The 23,981-nt window shown below is 30.8% G+C and overlaps 1 protein-coding gene across 1 annotated transcript in view; it reads left to right on the top strand.

The window, feature by feature from the left end:
• The first annotated feature begins 712 nt into the window (after nt 1-712).
• The window catches only part of LOC142332245 (FAST kinase domain-containing protein 1, mitochondrial), a 54,064-nt gene continuing 30,795 nt past the window's right edge, over nt 713-23,981 (top strand). The window contains exons 1-5 of the mRNA XM_075378555.1: nt 713-2,106; nt 6,923-7,230; nt 8,517-8,866; nt 12,555-12,858; nt 21,501-21,655. Of these exons, the coding sequence (XP_075234670.1) occupies nt 1,260-2,106; nt 6,923-7,230; nt 8,517-8,866; nt 12,555-12,858; nt 21,501-21,655 (1,964 nt within the window). The 5' untranslated portion in view covers nt 713-1,259. The remainder of the gene's footprint in view (nt 2,107-6,922; nt 7,231-8,516; nt 8,867-12,554; nt 12,859-21,500; nt 21,656-23,981) is intronic.

Genomic DNA, 23,981 nt, shown 5'->3' with positions numbered 1-23,981 from the left:
CATTCCACAGTTAGAGGATATGTATACGATGAAAACAGCAACCTCCGTCAAAATCACTGCTACAAATCCCCTCCCGATGGAACACATTATACCTAATAAACAAAACGTATCTGTAATATAATTTAATTGTTTATTATGTCTTTAAATGAAGCTTGAAATTTGTTAAATTCAGTGTAAATTCTACTTTTACTTTTTAGTTATTTCTTAAATGTATGTGTGTAAACGCAAAATACAAGTCTTATGGGACTAAATCTGCGACCAGTCGTTGGTGTTATTAAAACTAATAATCAGATACTTTCATTCATTGTGTGCCCGGGAAGGATTTACTCAAGATTTCAAGTACTAAAGTACATTAAATATTTATTAATTGCTCATCAGGGTCTTAACATTTCAATAATGAATTTAAAATAAATTTACATTATTTTATTAATATTTAATATTAAGTATTTTCTTATAAATATAAAAATTGTATTTTTATAAGGATGAATCCCCATCATTTTAAAGTAATAATGAATAAACAGCCTTCAACGGATAAATATATTTTAAATTTTAAATAATTAATTATTACAGAACTGTTGGAGTACTTGCCCTAAACGTTTCGGTATGTCGGGCTTTATAGCTAACTGAAACTTGTACACAAGTTCTGATTTTTAATTTTTCATAAACGTTAGTTAATGGTGAAAGAGTAGGAATAATTAATTCTTCAAGCCTTCGCGAACGGGGATCCTCTGAATAATGAACTATTAATCAAGACACTAAAATTAAATTTCTATTTAGCAATTATCATATATTATATTGCACATAAATATAAATACCCCTAATGCAATCTGTATGGTATCGTGTATATATATATATATGATGAACCGAGCAAAGCAAAATATTCATTATTTATCTAGTACGCGATAAGTATGTTCGATGGCTTAGTCGATGTTTGCGTTCGTGCTCAATTGTAGGTTATAGTTCCTAAAAGGTTTAGTAAAGTTTAATAATAATGTACCGGTATTGATATTTAATATTGTTTTTCTTTTATAATATGATTTAAAGTGCAGACGAAAGTGGAGTTAATTTTTTAGTAAATTTTTTCTAGAAGTTTATTTTAATTTAACATAACCTAACGAAGCACCGATTTAATTTAATCCATAAGCACCGATATTGTAAAGTATGGAACACGTAAATTTTCATCTGTGCCGTTAGAATCTGATAATTGGAGATTTGTGTCCAGCCTTAATATAATATTATTTTATGACAGTATTCAAATTATGATATTCAAGTTTTTTAACAAGGTTTTAAACAAACATTCACACTTACAAAGAGTTGTTGCTTGTTTTCGAATATATTGTTCTGTTAATGTTTCAGATTACAGTAAACTACGGCTGTTTGAGAAAAAGTATTTAGTCTGTACCTCGACTGTGTTACTTAAAAGAAATGCACTAACTCATGTACAACCTTCAAATAGTACTTTGTTGTTAAAAGAAAAACTTAATCGTAATTTTAGTTCCGTAGATGAAGACGATTTTTTAAATGTTGATGAGTTAGAAGAGAAACTAACGTCTGCAAAATTGAGAAATTTTTTATATCCGGAGTCAGATGATCCGGTTATAGTTAAATTAAAAGAAAGCACTACTGTGCAACAAGTATTTGAAATTTTGGAGGAGTATGCCGATATGTTTACTTCAGAATGGTGCTGTCAGGCAATTGTTGTATTATGGGATTTACAAAAACTGTGTCGTAAATATGATAGGTTCGGTGAAGTATATTCACCAAAAAGTGACCTTCTTATATCGTATATTGATCAACTCATAAACCATAACACATTCCTACGTTTAGTAGATTTAGTCAATAAACATCATAATGAAATGTCACCTGATGGTTTAGCATGCTGTACTTTATATTTAACTAGACTGGGTTTAGAACAAAGTAATAATGTTATTAAAAACTTAATTTTTAGAATTGATAGTTTAATTGAAAGAACGAAGCCAGGTGAATTTCCTCTCACTGCTCTATCTAGGTATTCAGTTTTATTAGGCAGTGGACCCAAGTACAATCTAGAACTGAGAAATAAGCTTGCATTATCTAAAGTTTTACCTCATCTTGAGTTCTGGTTAGGTAAGTTGCAAAGAATCATTTCAGTGCTAATTTAAAATTGTGTTTACTGTACTATACAAATTTTATTTATACAAGTTAGGTTATAGCTCAAAAAATGAAGGGTATTTTGAATAGTGCGAATATTGGAATGAATTAATCTTTTTTTTTTACGAGGGTAAGAAATTAGATTTGTAATGTTACATTTATTATCACTAACAAAAGAAAATTAAAAAAAAAAATTAGATGATCACTTTAGAAATAAAGCTTTTTTCTAGGTGATGAATTTACTGTCTTATAACTGAATTTGTTTTATAATAAAATGTAAATCAGTGGACTGTACAGTCCGAAACTAAATAAACATTATGAGATCTCAAAACATTTGAAAATGTTAAATTTCAAGGGTTGTATACTAAATGGTACCCTGAATATGTTTCTTAGATTCATTGATCATTATAACAGAACATGATAACAAATTTTTTAAATATTAAAAATTTTAATGATTTACTTTCATATTACGTGGAAATTATTCCACCAGAGCTTTTTTAAAACAAGTTATTTCTTCAGCTCTTCTTAAAAACAAAATAAAACATAATTAAAGTATAAATAAATACAACTTCTTTAACTACTTTAAAAGCACTAATCAAAATCCTTATAAACATTATGCATTTTTCATGTCACAAACTACATGTTAGGTGTTTGTACAGAACCCTAAGGTTATACTTAACACTTGAAAATAACTTACACATATTGATATCAAACAGCATATGATGTTTAAGCATACACAAATCTCACATAACTGGATCTCTCAATGCAAGTCTATTTGCTTAACATCTAGTACAAGAAACAATCAGCAAACAAAAAAAAAACAGAATGTGTAATTTTAACAGAAAACATTGCAAAAAAAAATTACTTCATATAGTCACATAAATACCACATTTAAGAATAGATCTATTTATGGATTCCTTTGTTTTTAGTATCTGGGTGAAATATTTTTACAACAATCTAAAAAATACAATTATACAATGATAAGTGCATATATATCTTAATGAAAACATACAGTTATACAATGCTAATGTATGTACGTTCTAAAATACATGGAGATAACATTTTTAATGATAATAATAACATTTTTAATGATAATTTACAGTTAAAAAAAAAAAAAAATATTGTACTAATAGGTAAACTTATTTCACTCTGTGGCAGTCAATACTATCATCTCTTAGAAGCAATAAATATTATTCACAAAAAACTTATATATCAAATGAATGCAAAATATAATTCTTTATTGCTAATTATGCATAGGACGGTTCATTTGAAACTTGTTAGATGGAGAGTGCTCTCTGATGGGTTATTTTTGTTAAGTATACATTTTCATCAGTTCATGATTAACTTCTACTTAACTTGTACTACTGTTATGAAATAAAGAAAAAATTAAGCATTTGAAATTCCACAAATAAGGCACTAATAGAGTTATTTGCATCGGCTATTTTTTAACACTAGAAGGGAATGTGTCCTCTAAGGTTTAATTTCATTTATGGTTTTTTATCAGTCATTTACTTTATGCTGATTTGTGAGCCTCATAAAATTTGTATAACTTAAGGATGATTTTGTGGGGGTCTCTAGGAAGATCAATCTACACAATAGATTTGTTTACTTGCACAAAAAAGAATAATAAAGTTTTGAAAAAGAATGGTTAGAAATCAAAATATGTCATCTTTTTCATGATCTGAATTTCATAATTGAACTAAAATATAGAACAAATCAAAAATTTATTAAAGACACTTAATATTATTAAGTGTCATAAATATTGTTTATTGTTAATTAACAATTAAGTACAGAAATGATTTTTGAAAGTCAAGAATTTTACTTATAGGAACAGGATGTAAAGAAAGATTTTAGCTGTAACGTGCAAATTTTGCTTATAGTACATAAAAACTTATATTATAGTACATCTCAACTCTGTTATTGCAGTGTAAGATTTAAAAATGTACTAAATTTTATATAAATAACTTTTTAAATGAACTAACGTAACATGAAACAGTTTTATGTATTATTTAACTATATTCTAAAGGGTGTTTCCTAACCGTTTTCTCTCTGCTGTTATCAGTCTGCAGATTGGTTTGTAATGAGTTTCCAGAACCTTCTCTCTTGAGGTGTTCACTTTATTTTTTCATAGCATGATCTGCCCTATGTACTTTAGCCTATCCCTTCCTCTACTGTGGTTTTTCTCTTTGATCATCCGTCAATAATTGTCTTTCAGGACACACTCTTGACTCTGTGTAGGTCCAATTAATGTCTGTTTTATTTATTTTTTTCTAGTTTTCCAGAGGGTTCTATTCTCATTCTTCATTTGAATACCTTTCCAGTATTGATTTAACATTTGCCTACACCGCATCTTGAACACTTCTGAATTCTTTTTCTGTGGAGTTCTAGCAGTCCAACTTCCATTCCAATTCAGTGCTACACTCCACAGTTTCATTTTAAGAAACTGTTTCAGTATTTCTAAATTAATGTAGTTGGAACTTAGTACACCTTTTTAATTTTTGTTGAAGGTTATCTGTAGTAGACAGAGACTACTAATAACAATGCAGATCGTAACGCCATTAGAGAAGTAAAATTCCAGAATGGTCTGGAATAATAATTTACATGTAATTTGAAACCAAGTTTTAGTAATATTTAATGTTTATGGTTTAAAAAAGTTAAAATAACATAACAATTTGAAATATTCACGTAGATATCATGTTCAGCTTGAAATTCATTGGATCACTATGCTTAGAAATTTACTGAAGGGGATACATGAATATTTAATATTGTTTTTATTTACTCTGGTCTCTCCTAGTAATTCTTACAATTAGCACTTTGCTGGATGTTTGGGATATAAATTTGTCTTGTAAAAAAAAAAATGTCAAAGTACTAATGTGTGCTCACGGCCTGCTTGAAATTATTGTTACTAGTACATGTAGAATTATGTGTATTCCTAACCTACCGTTCCATCATTGCCTATTCCCAAATTTAAGAACTTGCATTTTACATAATGAATATCAAACTCTTGCTGTTTTGATTGACTATATTTTAAGCATTAGGAAATAAAAACAGTGAGCGCTGAAGTACAAAGTTTTACTTAAATTAGGTTTACAAATTATAGTTAAAATTTGGATATAAATTATGGGGGTATTTGTGACCACAAATACTCAAATACCTTAATGACTAAAAAGTTTTCATCACCCTAAATATAATTCTAGTGTATAAAATTTGAATATATACGTTCAGTGCTGTGAATATTCATCCAACGGTTTGGAATACCATTATATAATGGTATGGAGGAATATTCATTGAATATACATTCAGTGGTAAAGTATAGGTTTTGCTCCCAAGCTCCAAAAATTTATTCATTATTGATAAAATAACAAATATATTCTTACTTAAATTTAAATGACTATTTATTATCATTTATACAGTCCACCAGACTGGCCTAGTGACTAACTTGTCATTGCAAATCAATTGTTTAACAGCTTGTTTTGTAAAAAAAAAAAACAGAATATTTTTTGTAAAAATTTTGCCTCAATCGGCAAGTAATTTGTCGTACTCTGGTCCATGGAGAATTTGAACTTTTATAATAACAAAGAAACATAAAATTGTTTATGGACAAACTGTGGTTAAAGAAAAAGAGTTCCAAGCTCAATTAAGGTATTATATGTGTTTCTTTTAAATTAAAGTTTATGTAAAAGAAAACAGTTAAAATATAAATAAAGTTCTGAAAAAAATTATTAATATATATATATATATATAAAATTGCAAAAAAATTACCTATAATCTATTTAATTTATATAATATATATATATATATATATATATTCAAAAAAATAGATAAATATATATATTTTTTTTCTACTAAGATCATCATAATATTTATATTGAGTACAATTATTTACGTTTCCTTAGCCTTGTCATAATTAAATCACATATTAACACATTTCGGATTTATTCCATTTTCAAAACTCGTACTCAGCAATTTGAAAAAACCTCAATTAAAAAAATTAAGGTTATAATTTTTAATTTCTTATGAAAAGAAATATATAGAAGATAATGTGGTAAAGAAAAAATAAAATTCTGAAAAGAACTGATTACTTATGTTATTTCTCTAGTGAAAGTAATATTTCTGAAGCTGAAATAAACAAACTGATGACTATAAATTTACTTCTGAGTTAACACTGTCTTAAATGGAAATGAAATGTTGGGATTTGATGGGAAAGGAATAGGTGCGTAATTTAGAAAGGCCAATTATGTAAGTAGGAAACAGGAAAGCTTTGGACATAATTGATTTGATGCACTTTTTAATAAAGCCTCTAATTAAATTTGACAAATTTTACATTTTGATACTAGAAATCTAGAATTTTTGGGTCAGGGAATATATTAAAGATGGAACCAATTTGATATCTTAAATGATTAAGAAATTGAATGAGTTTTTTTAGTTTTCCTGACAAGTTTCTGAGAAAAATGACTAAATAGTTTTCTAAAAATTTATTGAAAAAAGGTTTTGAACCGCACAAGAATTGTTAAATTGGTAGAATTCTAGAAATAAGCTTGTTTCTATAAGAATCTAACCTTTTTTATGAAAATATATGTATACATTTTAAAGCTTATTATAAATTACAATTTTAAATTGATAGTTGAAAATAATGATTTGGGTTTTGAATATTCAAGAGTTGGTCGATGTTCAAAATATTAAAAAAAAATTGGTATATGTTCCACTGCTATTATAAATAGTAAATATTAAAATGAATGAGTTACAGACATTTATTTTTTTTCTAATTGCAGAATTTATTTTTATGTTACAGATAGTTGTACTGCTATTGATAATTATAGTTTGCTCACCATATGTGTTGATTCATTGAATTCGGTCATGACATTACCAGTTTTTGAAAAATATCATAATGTTACAAATCATTTTATTGAATTGAATCAATTAAAAAAAGTTGATGATGTTTCAACATTAGTTAAAGCGATATCATTATTTAGTTATTATTATACACTTTCTGTTTTGGATGTTAAAAATTTAAATTATACCTGTGTGAAATTAATGAAGCTAATTTCCGGTAATGTCAATAAAATTTCACATCTAAACCAGCTTTTTCGACTACAAAAGGTAAGATGATTCAGTCTTATAAAATTTATGCAATATTATTTGTCTCTAATAAAAATGTTTATTAATAATTTTTAAAACTAAATTTGAATAATGTAATATAAATTATTTTTAAAATATACAAAAGCTAGGCCGGTACAAGACAGGTGTACTTATGAAAACATTGAGCAGTAAACCGAACTAAATAATTCTTTTGGCCTAGGGAAAATAGAGTTTTAAATGATATCATGTGTTGATGGTTTGATATGGTTAATTATAATAACATATCTGGGTACTTATGTATTAACGCCACTGCAGCTACAGCTTTATTTAAAATTGAGTATTTATTTTATTGAGTCTCCTTATTAATTTTAAGAAATGGTTATTTATATTTATTTATTTTATAAATATAATTTAACCAAACTTAACCTACACTCGCTTCGCTCGCTAACCTTGACTAATTAACACCGTAATTTTTTGTTATTTAAATAATAAATAATTGCAATAATTACTGAATTTATTAAATAAATACTCAAATTACGGTGTTAATTAGTCAAGGTTAGCGAGAGAACAAGCGTAGGTTAAGTTTGGTTAAAAATAACCATTTATTAAAATTAATAAAGAGACTGTTTTGAATCTATGTTAAACTCTATATCGGCCCATTTTTCACCAAAATCCGATTGACTACTTTGTTTTTAAATAAAGTTGTAGCTGCGGTGGTGTTAATACGTAAGTACCTATATCTGTTATTATAATTAACTATTATGGTAGTTAGTGTAATACTTTATCATTCTCTTGACTAAACAAATATTTGTTCTGAATTTAACATTTTTTTAAAATGTTTTAAAATTTTTTTAAAATGTTTTAAAATTTTTTTTGTCAATAAACAATTTTTACAAAATAAAAGTAAAATAATTTAATGTGTAAATTTAAAAAATAAGAATTATTAAAAAAAACCATCACTGATGATGGGCTTAGGCCCGAAAACATATTAAACATGAAAAAGTAAAGGTAAGTGTGTTATCTAATTCTGTACTGTGTGGAGGCTGGAAAAATATTGTATATTAATGTAAATAATCTCAGAAGATTAAAACATGAAATAAAATAATTAACTTGTTTATTTTGTCTGTATTTCAAGTGTAAACATTATTTAATTGTTTACATTATTCTGTACTGTAGAGATTACTCATTCACAGTTTTCACAAAAAAATATATTACCCTCTGTAAATACTCAAAATGTTTTTCTACTTGATTAGTTTCTTTGTTGATTTTTGTTAAAATGTCATTTATGTAATTTTTTAATTTTGTAGGCTTTTCTCTATTTGATGGAACCAGCTTCACTTGCTGATGAATTGAAAGATTGTTGTAGTCGTTGGGTTGAAACTTCCGAATTATCAGAAAAAGAGTTATCAGACATAAATCCTGAGTTGTTATTTTGCCTTATTATGAATACATCACCTTATAAACAACATCGATATTCTGAAACTGTGATTCAATTAATTAACAAGACTGATAAGTTACACGAATTATATATATTATCGACTACTCAGTTGATGCCATTAATAAATATGTATAAGCACATTTGGCCAAAAATATTACATAAGCTTATTGATTCACCTCATTTAAGAAGTCTTAGTACATTGCTATTTTTATCAGCAAGGTCAGTAATTTTGTGCACATCATATGTTAAAATAGAATTACAATTCTATTGTTTGTAAGTCAGATTTTGTATCTTTGAATCATATAAGGCTACTTGTTTATAAAGTATTTTACTGTAAAGCTTCAGAAATAAATCTTACGTAGCTTTTAATAGAAATACTGTGCTTTGAGATAGACATTTGTGCCGGAAACGTGTTTCATAGTCCTTTTTTTAAATTGCTATTAGCTGTGTCATCACATTTGTCATTATGTCCTTCCTACTGTAAAATCAGGATTCTTTCAGCAGCATCTTCAGCTCACCCAGAAATTAAAGAAGCCATGCCTGGTGAATAAAGAGTTTGGTAAATCCAAGGAATTGTGATTGACCAAGAATCCTAGGTTACATATGATGAATGGGCAAGTTTGTTATTGCAGCTTGCATGATTTCCATAGGTCTGATCTCTTATGCTAAACCACATCATTAAGATGATGCAAACCTCTAGGTGGTACTCTTTGTTGATAATTTAACCTTCTGGTGCGTATTCATGTTGCACATCTCCAAAAGAAAAACTGTAAACATCACCTTCCCTGCCTGTGGAAGAGACTGCGGAGCCTCACAATGGATACATGGCACACCACGACTAAGGGAAGATCCTTGTATAAATTTATACAGGATTTGGGAGAATGGCAGCGAATTGCTGTCTTGATGAAATGACTTTTAATTTATGGAAGTCATATATTTTTTATAGTTGACAGGGTGGGCCTACCCACTTTAGCAAATATATGACAAGTGAGCACTTGGGGACACGTAAGGCGGTGGTGTATGGCACTGTGCTTAGTCCACTCACGCTGTTAGGTAAGCTCTAGTAGCTATTTAGGATATTTATAAACTGTTCAAGGCTCAGTAGCCATTTGTGGCACAGACATTTGGTCGTATGCTTTAGAGCGACTGAATGGGGTGGTGGCAGGAGAAATGCCAAGCCAACCTAACACCTTCCCCTTTCTTTCTTACATGTCTTGCCTTCTTCGGTTTTAGAGATTATGTAATATCCTTTGTTACAGTATCCTTTGTATCCAATCGGTTTCCTTGGCATTTCACCCGCCACCACCCCATTCAGATGCCCAAAAGCATAAGACCGAATGTCTGTGCCCCAATGGCTACTGACCCTCGAAACAGTTTAGCGACCAGTGTCCTAACTAGCTCCTAGAGCTAACCTAAAAGCGTGAGCAGAATAAGTGTGGTATCATATACCACTCGCTTGCATGTCCCACTGCCCACTTGTCATATATCACTAAAATGGGTAGGGGCACCCCATCAATTACTAAAACATATATGACTATCAATAATTAAATTTATTTCATGAGACAGCAATTCGCTGTCATGCCTAGGCTGCTGAATGCCAGCAAGTAAGTACCTGTTCACCATTAAAGCACTTGGAGCCTTAATCTGGCTGGTAGCCAGCCATATCTCTTGGTTAGGTTCTTACAGTAGCGTGGTAGGAGTCTATTCCCTTAGGCAAACTACTGATGTCAGTTGAACAAAGCAACCGCATCAAGGAACTCCCACACGGTACGACAACACGGCTCTCGCCACATTGACTTGCCGCTTGTGAGTGGCCAATTTTCCCCTTGACCTTTAAGTTTCAGGGTGGCCTGAGTTCTGGCCGACACCCAAGAGCTGGACAGTCGAACATCATGTGTTCATTTGACTGGACCTCCCCACAGACAAACAGCTCATCAGCTGCCAGGTGGAACTGAAACCAATATTGGTTTAAATTTACAACATGGTTGTAGAGCACTCAGACACCCATTGTCCTTAAAAACGAAGGAGAGGCATTCCATCCCCCTAAATCCTATATAAACTTATACAAGGATCTTCCCTTAGTTGTGGCGTGCCATTCTTGCTACCATGCTTCCATTGCGAGGCTGTAAAGCCTCCACAGGTGGGAGATGGGCAACTGTTAAAAATTTAGAACCGGTGCATTGAGATCACCGTTCTGCTCCAGTACAGGTCCGGTTCGAAACCATATCCCAAATACCTTGGCCTCCCTGCTTCTTTGCAATTTTCCACATGGTCACCTGAACTCTCACCACTAAATCGATTGGGAGAATCTTTCCCAATACAGCGGTAGCCTCGTAGGAGGTTGTTTTAAAAACACCAGTGCATACAATTAAGGATCTGCGCTGGGCACTCCTTAAATTTTGAATAAGTGCTCGATATCTTTCCAACCTATAAATGAATTTTAATTTATAGGTGTCATTTATATTTTTAGTAGTTGACGGGGTGTGCCTACCCATTTTAGCAAATATATGACAAGTAAGCAGTTGGGACACGTACACCGGTGGAGCCAAATCCTACACCCAAGTTGTCTCACCAGATACATGATCTTAAGGAATTTAGGATCACTGTTTGTATGCTTGAACATGTCCTGTGCAATGCTAAAACGAATCTCAGTTTAAGCATAAGCGTGAACATTTTGTAATAAATTTTGTGGCTACTATGCGCATGCCCAAATTGTCAGTTTCCAGATCCATCAGTGATCCTATTGTCATTTGCAATTTCTTGAACGGTTGGTGGATGATTTCTATTACCAAACTGCACACATTCTTCAATTTTGGATTGTTGATGGCTACTGTTATAGCAGTCATCCTCAATGGAATTCAGCTATTTTTAAAATTGTTCCATAATTTTAATATGTGTAACCTGCATAGCTTCATTTCCAAAAGCCTGCTTAATTTTATGAGTCATTTATTTTGTTATGGATATCATTAAGATTTTGTTAGAGCTAGATGCTTTAATGTTCAATATGTTCATTTACGCCCAAAATAAAAATATGTCAACGTCTGTAATACTAACACACAATATGGTCGCTGGATAACAGCTGCAACAGCTGTTGTCCAGGCAAAGTTGACTGCAACAGTCTACTTTGCAACAGTAGACTGCTACTAGGCAAAACGACTGCAACAAATTAAGGCAAAGTAGACTGCAATAGTCTACTTTGCCTTAACAAAATATGGCACTTAAATTAAGATTAAAAAAATAATTAGTCTCTTCATTACTTATACTTAACATTATAATACTAAATGTATTATATTATTTTTAATCTATTAAATTGGATTACATTCTAAAGTTATTACTTCTTTAAATAAATTTAATGAAGCATCTGTTTTTTGATACTGTATGTCTATTCTACGTAATGAAAAATTGGATTTGCCATCTACTAACCAGGAACACAGAATTCTTCTGCAGAATATGCAAATGATGGTCATGAAAGCAATGTATTTGTTAAAATCTAGTTCAGTTAAAGTCTGGTTCAGTTTGTTGTTAAATTATAGTTTTAAATAATTTTGATTGCCGACCATCATGGACAAAGTATAATAAGAAATATTAGAGTATTTATTTTTACATATAAAAGAGGTATTTTGATGTTGATGATTCTTTTTTCTGTTTTATGTATTTCCAAGATTTCTCTTGGTTTTAAAATATAGGCATACGTAGATATAATATAGTATCTTGGTTATGTACAGTAAGAATGGTGTTAAATAAAAGTCACTGTTACAAGTATTTTTTTTCCATTTATCTCAAGGTTTTATTTGGAAAGCCATATTTCACCATATTTATTTACATAATAAGTATTAATAATCTATTAATATTTATATATGGCTAAGAATAATAACATTTTTTAATTTTGTTTAACATTTTTTTTCAGGTATATGGATCTCAGTGTAATTTACAGAGATAAGAGATTAGAAGAAAAATTTGTGGAATGGTTAATCGCAGAGTTATATAATACTTCAGCTTTGTTTGAACCTCAAAAATTATCACAGATAGCGGCATTTATACTTTCATTTTGTGAGCATATTAAGGATGATAAAGCAATAATGGAATCGTTGTTTCACCATGTTATCAGTAACAGTGATCAGTTTTCTTGTTTTGATTGTCTTACTATGTCTCGTGCATTTAGAATTGTGTTAATGAATTCTAGCGCATCATCACATTTATTACATTATTTTGTAGGTGATTTTTTATGTTAAGTTAGAAAATTTAATAAGCAATAAAAATAATTTTAAACTGTAAAATGTAAACTTAAAGAAGGAAGATAGCTCCTTTAGGAATAGGAAGTATAATTGTTAACTTAGAACCGCCTTATAAAAAGTATTTTAACCAGTTCAGGATGAACCAGTTAGAATTGAATTTGATTTATTTAAAGATGTTGTAGAGGGAATTTGAAGAACATTTTTAAAACTGAAGTATGGTTATTAAGCATTCTTTTTAAATTAATATTCAAAAGGAAAAAAAAATTCTGACTAGAAACTTGTGATAATTTTATAGTGTTATATTGACAAAGTTTAAGTAAGAGCTGACCAAATCAACTTGGAAATTTCATAAAGCGGGTAAGCTGAAGCCATTAAGAAATAGTTCCTTGAGAAACGGATAGATAGGCTTAATTTTTATAATAGACAATATCTATATGTATTTATATGAAGGGTAGTTGAAATGTAATTCACACTGGAATGTAATGTAAGAACAAAATATTACCCAAAGCAAAGGTGCTGCCATCTTGTAGTTTCATTTCCATACTGCTAACATTCCAATACTCGTTGACCCACGCCTTCTCATTTTCTATCGGTTGCTGTTGTTATGGAGTCGAGTACACATACTCGGTCAACTTGTCTAAAACAATATGCAGTAATTGAATTTTTCACAGCAGAAAAAGTGAAAGCTAGTGACATTCATTGTTATCTAAAAGCTGTTTTGGTGATGAAACTGTTGATCGATGTGCTGTGTGTAAATGGGAGGTAAAATTTTGTTCATCAGAAACCAATAAAGTGAATATTGGGAATTAACCTTGTAGTTGTTGACCCGGTTTCTGTGACTCATGAGAAGCACTTAAAGGAGGTCGATGAATTGATTCAATTATGTCATGTTTAATGATAAAACGTATGGATGTAAATTCTATTCAATTTACTGAGACATTAAAACACCTTGGGAGATGTGTGTATCTTGTTTCACAAGGCACAGAGCTAATAATGTTCAGATACATTTGTTGCACATACATTGAGACATTGAGTGCAACCTCCGAGACTTGTGAAGTTGAAATTTGACCTACTCTACTCCCTCCACACTCACCAGATTTGGTGCCCTTCTATTTTCACTTATTTTCAAAAGTAAAGAGGGATATTAAGGATATTTATTTAACCACAGATGATGAACTGAAGGATGCAGTGAGGTCTGGATTATGGAAAGCGTAACAGCTTCACTAGTGAAATAAGATGGTCTACTTGGTAAAATAAAGAAGCAAATAAAATGTACTTTTTTATGCTATATTTGTTTCATTTTTCATTTGTGAATTTTATATATATATATATGAGTACGCAAAACTCAGTTATCATCTATTCTCTTTCTTAAGGAGAATAGATGACAAATTGTTAACCTAAAACCAGTTCACAAAAAAGTATTTTAAAAGTACTGGGATGAACCAGTTAGAATTGAATTAGATCCATTTAAAGATGTTGGTTAGACAGCTTAAATCTTACATACAGTGCATTTGGAAAGTTGCTGTATATTGGAATTATGGAAGTGCAATTATGAAATTTTCTTATCATTACTTTATAATTTTATTTCATTATTTTATAGTAACAGATGTTACAATAACAAATAGTTTATAAAATATGTTGAAAATGACCTCCTCCAATATCAGTACAACACTGTACACATTTCAATTTGTTTTCAAACACTTAAACTGGCTCATCTACTGAAATGTCTTGAACATGCTGTTATTGCAGTTCGTCTTACTTTGTCAGTCATACGTAATCTGTTGCGTTACACTGTTTTTTCGCTGCCCCCCCATAGAAAGTAATCTGGGGGCTTCATTTTGGGCAATCGTGCAGGTCACAAACCCCTCAAAATGATTCATTTACCAAAGACATTTCATAAATAAGTCATTGACCTGTTAGCTATGTGCACTGTTGCGCCATCTTGTTGGACCTGACTTTGATTGATGCCTATTTCGTTAACCGACTAATGAAGTGTATTAAAACAACATGATAACGATCACAATTAATTGTATTTTTAAAAAGATTGGACCCACAATGCACATTCTACTCACCGACCCAGACTCCAATTTTCATTTTGTGTAAAGATTGTTCGTGTAATTCATAGGGGTTAGTTATTGACCGCAGTCATTATTTTTTGAATTAATATGCCCCCTCCCAGATTAAACCATGCTTTATCCATAAAAAACATAATATTGAGGATACCTACAGAATTTTGGCCAATAAAACGTTTAAACTGTTGACAATAATTTAGTCTTTTGGCATGATCTGTAGGTTTCAGTTCTTGAACATACATTATTTTATTGGGGAAAAGTTTCAGTTCTTTTCTTATAACTTTATATGTGGTAATAAATTTGATATCTTGCTGCTGTGCTAACTTATGTGTTGACTTTGATGGACTTTGGCAGTAGCATCTGAAAAATCAAGCAGCTTCTGTTCATTTAGTTTAGTTGGTCTTCCACTTTGATCAGTGTCTTCAATAGAGTCTGTTGCCTGAAATTTTCCGATAAGAGTTCAGACTGCATTGCGGTGAGGAACAGGAGCATTTGGAAACTTTTCAGAAAACTTGTGCTTCACTAAATCAGGATACTTGTGACTTTCATGAAAAACATGTTCAACGAGAAAAATACATTCCACTACTGAGAAGAACCATTATGTTTCTTGCATCTATTGATTCTGATAAATGAAACGAAGCACGTTCAATCACAACTCAACAACTGACATCTTGGTTTATTACTGAGCAGCGCCCAATGAACCCGCAGGGCAACCAACCCAGCATTGAAAGAACAGAATGTACCACATAATTCTAAAGCATACTGCATAGCAACTTTCTGAACGTACTGTAGTAGTTTCAAAGGAGATATCTACGAAGATTATTATAATGAACAACCATTAACATGTCAAATTAACTAAGTATTGAAAAGGAAAGTCAAGACTGGAAGAAGGAAGTCAAGACACGGCAGGTACCTTCAACTTAAGGAGTAAGCTACCATTATGAGGAAATTTTTTTCACTCATCCTAAGAGAATGATCTAAGAAAGTTCTAAATTGATACACTTATCATTTATCCTTCCACTTCCCAGGTAAAATATATTGTAGTATTTCTTGAGGGTGTATCTAGGAAAATTATTTAGAACATTATTTTTCTATTTAAAAGTTGATATATTTCAAAGATACCTAAACCAAAATGAAATGCTAAAATTTATAAGGCATATTTTCTATAATATTACGAGGGTAATTCAAACTAGAATTTGTTTACATAGCTTTATTGATATTAGATGAAATTAAAAATAAATTACCTTATTTTTGTACATAGTTTCCTTCAACAGAAACATTCTCCACTGGATAGGTAGCTTCCTGATCCCTTCATCATAAAAACAAGGTGGCTGTCCCAACAGCCAGTTGTGTTCATAATGCTCATCTGAGGGATTACGAATCTTTCCCCTCCTAAAGCTTCTTTCAGCAAACCAAACATGTGGAAATCACTCTGTGAGAAGTCTGCACTGTATGGTGGGTGTTCAAGAGGTGTCCAATAGATTTTAGTGAGTTTATTGCAAGTCTGAACTGTGTATGTGGCTGTGCGTTGTCATGGAAAAGGAGGACATTGTAAATCAGTTAAGAGTGTATTTGTTGTGATAAGCAGCCTTGTCATCATCCAATAACTGGCAGTAGTAGGTTACATTTACCATCCTTTGTTCATGCAGTAAATCAATCAGCAGCACACCTTTTGAGTACCAAAACACAGTTACTTGAATTTTTGCAGCCAACGAGTGTTTCTTGGCCTTGATCAGTGCCCCTTTCCCTTTTTCTACCACTCCATATTTGTTCTCTTGCTTTCCAGGTTGGTACTGGTGGACTCACATTTCATTGCAGGTTACTATATGTTCCAAAAATACATTATAAATGGCCCGAATATTGTTATCGTCGACATCAGTCTGTGGACAATGTTTGTGACTTTTCGTTCTCCACTCATCATGGCCACTTTGAAATTTTTTGGCCCTATCAAACACTTGAGTTTTTAACAGGGTAGCATCTCCAAACTGTGCCTGAAGTCAAGTCAAAATTTCAGAGGATTTGACATCTTTTTTGGTGAAAAATTTGATTATAATTCATTGTGCAGTGAACAGTGATACCTCCTGCTCAGATAGCTTACTGACGTGGGAACGTAATGTATGGGCGTGGCTGGCCAGTTGCTCCCCTCTACACGTATTCGATTAACTATCTGCAGCAACCCACCAGATTCACTGCTCTTCCTCAGTTCATGCAGCTTTTTTATTTATTTAGATGACCCTCTAATTCTGAGTTTAGGAATTTCCCTTAATATTATCACTAAAGAGTTAAATGGGATTAAAATTGTATTTCTTAATTATATGTCTTTGCAGCTATTATGATAGAAGATTTTGTAATTTGATCCTGATAACGGTAGCATTATTTAATGCATATTTTGGACTTCTCATTTAAGCACGCTTAAATTAGTAAAGCTATATTAAGAGTGTACTTTATAGTTTTTGACTATTATGTGATTCAGTAGTAATAAAAACTAGAATTTAGGTGTGACAATTAGTGCACTAATGGCTGAAAACATAATGAACTTTGGTTATTTGTCAACTCATGCGGAATTCCAGTTGCTTATTATAATAATTATTAAGTTAATTTTAATATAGGAAGACTATCCAGATTTTTAAGTATTGAGACTGTGAAAACAACAAATGCTGTTACATTAGATTCTAGATTGAGGTAAAAGATGACAAGTTTATAAGTTTGCTTTCAGACCTTAGTGATATTCAGGATCTCTTATGTACTGAAGAGAAGGTAAAATTCATATTGATGACTTGAAATGTATTTATGATGTATATGAAAATCAATAAATTTTAGGTAATGAAGATGTGAATTCTTCATTATAATTTTAAAACACACTAGCTTAAAGATGTTAAAAATTTGTAAACATGTAAAGTGTATTTGTGCTTGTGTGTAGGAATTATCAAAACAGTGTTATGCTAGATGCACAATAAAAAAAAGCCATTGTGTATAAAATTAACAGGTAAGTTATGTAAAGTTATTTTGAAGTGGTCCTGAACTGAACAACCATTAACAGACATGTATTACAAAAGAGCCGCATAGGAAAGTAATAGCTGACAGGTAAACAAGTGTTAATTAGGCATCTACACTCGTTCATTCTGTAAACAATCAACTTCATTCACAGATTAATTTTCAAGTAGTCTTCACTCTAAAAATTTCATATTGATTTACAGTTAAGCAGATTTTCTTAGTTCAAAAATATGTACATAAGAGGAACATAAAAATTCAGTACTTGCTGCATTGAGAACGTTACTTCATCTAGTAATTCAATATAAATGTAATAGACTACAAACATTCAAATATCCAGACACAGCTGGCGTATTCCTAGGTTCAGAAAGGGTTCAACTTTGATTGAACAATGTGAAAATCAGTCTTCATATATTAATACATGATATGCTGAAATTCAATGTGAAAATTAACTATTATTAATATTCATATGTTTCTAAAACTTATTCTTAAAAAAATATCAAACTAATACAATATTCTATGCATGCACTTTTCATATTCTCTTTTCTTCTTGAAATGTATTTGTAAAATACAAATGCAAGATTATAATTTTTTGATTGACTTCATAAAAAAAAATTCTCAATTCGATCAACTAATAATTTATTGTAACTGTGTTCATTATAAAGAAAGACATATGTTAATTGGATATTGAAATAAATTTTAAAACAAAAAAGTGTTCAAACACAGTTTACAAAAAAAAAATTACTTAAAATCTAAACTATTTGATTGTTAAATGATCATTATAAGTATATAAAAGGTAAATTAATGAAGAGATAATTAATTGACAAATAAACAATACCAGTATTAACAGAATAAAAATAAAAACAAATTGTTAATGAAAGAAATGTAAGTTTTATTGTTTTAGGCAATCTCAGTCAAAAATGTAAACTTAGCTTAGAAATATTTTAAACACTGAAACATTTGACCCAGACTGGTCATCATGATGTAATGCAGAACCCCCCCCCCGGACATATGGTTGGGTAAAGTAAAAATCAAGTTAGGTATAAGTGAACCTTAAACTTGTGAAAGAAATAAATCTCCTGTGAATTTAAGGATAAGATATAAAATTCTATTATATTATTCCCTCGGAGAGGATCATATTTTTACCAGTTATTTTTTTAGTGTTCCTCTTGCTAAATTAGCAAGAGGGGCACAAAAAAGGTATTAAAAATGTGTTTTAGCTTGAGAACACATTTTTCACTAGAACTGGTGAGACATAACAGAAAACGATTAACAGATGAGGTGAGTAATGAGCTAAATAGAAACTAAAGCTTATTTTAAGCTAAACATCTTAGATGTTATTCAGAAAAAAACTCTAGTATCCAGTGATTTTTCAAAGAGAAATCAAAAATTAGTTTGAGAAAACGAAAAGAGAATAAAGACAATAAACTGTAACCTCAAAGCATATGATAAGAGATTATCACATATATTTGAGGGATTGATACTTTAGACATGATAGTTTAAATACTTCAGACCTAGATAAACAGCAAACACTTAAGTAATGAAACTGGTTTGTGGTTTTTTACATTTTTTCTTAAATGATATTGATTGTTTTATCTAAAGAAAATTGTTTAAAACTGTTTTAAGAACAATTTTAAGAGAATTGTTTAAATTGAAAGTAACTTAAAAACTAATGTCAATTTATTAGTTTTTTGTTATTTTTATTGAAACTGATATATCTGGAAAGATAGTGCTTGCAGAAATATAAGGTGCAGAAGAAACAATGATCCATTTTAATTGTACACTGTTGTTGGTCTTGGCTTTCTAGAGATATGATATTTATGCTCTTGCATAATGCAGTTCAAAACATTTTCTGTCTGCCATATTACATGACCTTGGCAACCAGTATGGATTGCTGGTCGAATGAACTTTACGCATTAGCAATTGAAAATTTTTTCAAGTGTGTTCTGATAGTGTTGTAAGATTACAGTGTTTGTTTTAGCAGCATTTCAAAATCGGCTGGAATTAACATGTTCCATTGTGGAAGACAATTGATTACAAATTGGTTCAGGCAGTTAAGAACAATAGCATCTGTTTCAAACAAGATGCCACCCGATAGGCCACATACAGTTTACATCCCAGACAGCATTGCAACAGTAAGAGAGAGCCTCTTTAAAGCAAAGCCCAATGTGATCGGTTCATCAGCATTGGCAAACCCGTAACATATCAGACAGAGGTGTGCTACAGATGTTGCATCTAGATATTAAGTTCCATCGATACTAAATGCTAGTGGTGCAAGAAGTATTGCCCAAAGATCTGGAGGCATGTCAAAAATTCTGTACACAACTTCTGAGGTTTTCTCAACAGTTTGATAATGTCTGATGAGGTCCATTTTCATTTATCTGGCAATGTAAGTAAACAAAGCTTTAGGTATTGGGCACCTCACAATCCTTATCAGCTTCATGAAAGACCACTTCATAGCAGAAAAGTTACTGTGTGGTGTGGAATATCTTCTCAGGGTATGTAGACCAACTCACCGGGTGGTCTAGTGGTGAACTTGTCATCACAAATCAGCTGATTTTGAAATTGAGAGTTCTAAGGTTCAAACCCTACTAAAGGCAGTTACTTTTATATGGATTTGAATACTAGATCACAGGTACTGGTGTTCTTTGGTGGTTAGATTTCAATTAACTACACATTTCAGGAACGGTTGACCTGAGACTGTACAAGACTACACTTCATTTACATTCATACATATCCTCATTCATCCTCTAAAGTAATACCTTACGGTGGTTTTGGACGCTAAACAGAAAAAGAGAGAGAGTACTATTGGTCGCAATTTTTTAAGAATGACGCAGGCGACACTGGTCATAGCAGAAGATTGTTATGATGTTATTTTGCCACAGTTCATAACACTAAAAATCACCATATGAATATCAATATTCTGTTATGGTTCTAATAGGATGGTGCAACCACTCTCATAGCAAGATTGTTTTTGACAGCCTTACATAGAATATTTCCAGAGCACCTTTCTTCCTGGTTTGGTCATGTCTACCAGCCACCCTGTTCACCCAATTTATAGGTGTATTTTTTTTTTTTTTTATAGGGATTCTGAAATCTAAAGTGTATGTTAACAGATCAGCAAGTATTCAGGAATTAAAAAATAACATTCACTCTGAAATAAGGTCATAACAAGAAATAGTCTGCGTAAGGTTATGATGATTGTATGTGCTTGTATCGAAGATTGCATTGCCAACAATGATGTTTACCTGAAGACATAATTTACAAAAAGGGATATGTGTAAGAATGGTATGAAGTGTTCTGTAAAACGTGTACAGTAATAATAATATTAATTCTAATTCTTCATGTTTAAAATGGGTCACTGTTTCTGCCTTACCCGTTAGTAGTAGGTGACATTGAGGATTGCATGGACTTGTTAATATTCGAAAAACAGGATGAAAAAACATTCTGGATTTTAATTAGAGGATGAGTCAGAAATATTTCTCACATTATTTTTTTCATAATTACTTAATAAAATTATATGCTTTTTTCTAAGAAAACAAATTATTGTTTCAGGTAAAACTGGATATGGCATTGATAACTAGAACTTTGCAGTTATTGGATGATAATCCATCAGGCCTGTCACTTAATGAATTAAATATGTTGTTACGCTCACATATCAATCGTAAAGGAGCTTGTGATTCTGTTGTTTTTCAAAAACTTCAAGATAGGTATATCAAGTTGTGTATATTGTTTTACTTACATCTGTTTATTTATTATTTTACCTAAATATCTGCTGGAGGATATCTTAAAGCATCCATTTGCATTAGTTTCCTTTGATCTTTGGTGTTTGTGGGTAATTGTCCCTTTCTAACTAGCCAACTAGCCACTCTTTTTCTCAGTGCCTAAACTCACATTAAAGTGCCTAAACTCTCATTATATAAGTTACACGAATGCAAAGACCTTTTAGAAAACGCTATTGTTATTGCCATCAGTTTGGTTCAGTAAGGATGGCTTTATCTATGGACTTATCCGGGAACTTATATTTCCTATCTAGCTGCCACACAAAATACTCAATCTAGGACTTAGTTGATTATCAGGTAAAACAAGGTCTCTTACTGTAATCATAGATCATATAAAAAGAGTCAGGATTTTGTGCATCAAGTATGTAAACTAGTTTCTTTTTTTAAATATAATTTTATTTTAAAATTTTGGTTTTTATATAATATAATTGTCTTGTCAGTGTTAACATTTTATATAATAAAAATAGCAGGCTGATAATCTTTTCATTGATTTAGATTTAATATTGTTACAGACTCAGATATCACGTTTTACTACTTATTTGACAGATAAAAAATTTACTCATGATTGTATTCTAATTTGATCATATCTGAGGAATTTTATCAGTAAATATTTTGATACACTATTAAATTTTACCGTATTACTAGCGTTAGATTACACATTCAAAACCTTTTTTTCCTTCTTTTTTAAGAATAAAATGATTAAAAATTTTTATTTATTTATTCAGCAACAACAAACTGAAGCCCAATTACATTACTGTGGTGGATGATGATGAATTTTGTATTACGTGAAAATTGCTATGCCTTATTGGACTCACCCAGAACCTTTGGATGAAAGTCACAGATGCTACCACTCTGCTACAGAGGTTGGCAATAATTACAAAATATGTTAATAATATGGTAAATTTAAAAATAATGTTGTGCGAATATATTGCAGTATTCTTACATCAGTTGCAGAGGTACTAGGAATGTGCTACTGTTTTCTATACCACAAGGGTTAAAAAAGCAAAAACAATATTTTGTAGTACATGTGTATTTAAGTTTAATCACTCCAGTAGTCAATGTACAATCCTTTCTAAATTCGATAATCACTTATACTTAAAAAATAATGATGTTCATCCCTATCAAAACTGTCAAACTGTTTTGGTGTAACTCAACATAATACTTCATCTTTTGGGAAAGAGCCTTATTATGCTCCTGTTGCCATTTTTAATAAATTACTGAACTCTTTAAAGATATTTCCGATATAGTTAAAAGATTTTCTTTTATATAAACAGTAACACTGATTCAGTTAATTGATGAAGTTTTAAATAACATTAATAAAAATATTAAAAAACGTGAATTTTATGTACCCCGTTTAACATGTTGAATGATGCTGTTTTTATCAAGGCTTTACTGTGTTTCCCTTGATCCATCCAGGCAAATACTGAGGCAGTTTTTTTTTTATCCACGGAGTAGTATATCAACCTATTCCTGAAATGATCTGTATATTGTATTATTTTGAACGAATCAGAATAAAAGATTTATTATAGCTAATGTTTCCATTACAGCAAGCGTTTCATCAAAATTTATTATCAGATGAATTGAATCCTCTATTACTTTAGTTAACATAATAAGACAAGCATTGCAAGGATGGAAATATCCACACTTTATCAGGTTTTATCTGGTACCTTAATGTAGAGTAACCTGTCTCGTCAAACTACTCCATCCTAATACAAATATTTTTCATTTTTATCTAATTTTTTCTTGAAAACCTGAAATATTTTTGTTGCCTTTCCAGATATCAATTACCTATCAGGTTGGTCTAGTAATGAACTCATTACAGATTTGAATACTAGATCATGGGTACCAGTGTTCTTTGGTTGTTTTAATTAACCACACATCTTAGGAATGGTCGACCTGAGACTGTACAAAACTACACTTCATTTACATTCATACATATCATCCTCTGAAGTAATACCTTACGATGGTTCTGGAGGCTAAACAGAAAAAGAAAAAGAAAGTCATCTGGTACCCAATGTTGCATAAATTAACATATCCATTTAAATGAAACTGTGTCTCATCTGATATGAAATGTAACATCGGGTTTATCTGTTCTTTTATGTTGTTGCACAGTTGTTACATAATATGGTTTCAAATTTAAATTAATAAGAATCTTATGGAAAAATCCTACAAGCAGTTATCAACACCTTATTGTGAAAACTTCCATATAGATTTTTTTGGATTTGCAGAGATTGTTCTTTGAATAACGGTTGTG

The sequence above is a fragment of the Lycorma delicatula genome, chromosome 11 (assembly GCF_047948215.1).
Source record: "Lycorma delicatula isolate Av1 chromosome 11, ASM4794821v1, whole genome shotgun sequence".
NCBI lineage: Eukaryota > Metazoa > Arthropoda > Insecta > Hemiptera > Fulgoridae > Lycorma > Lycorma delicatula.
This window is presented reverse-complemented; position numbering and strand designations above follow the sequence as displayed.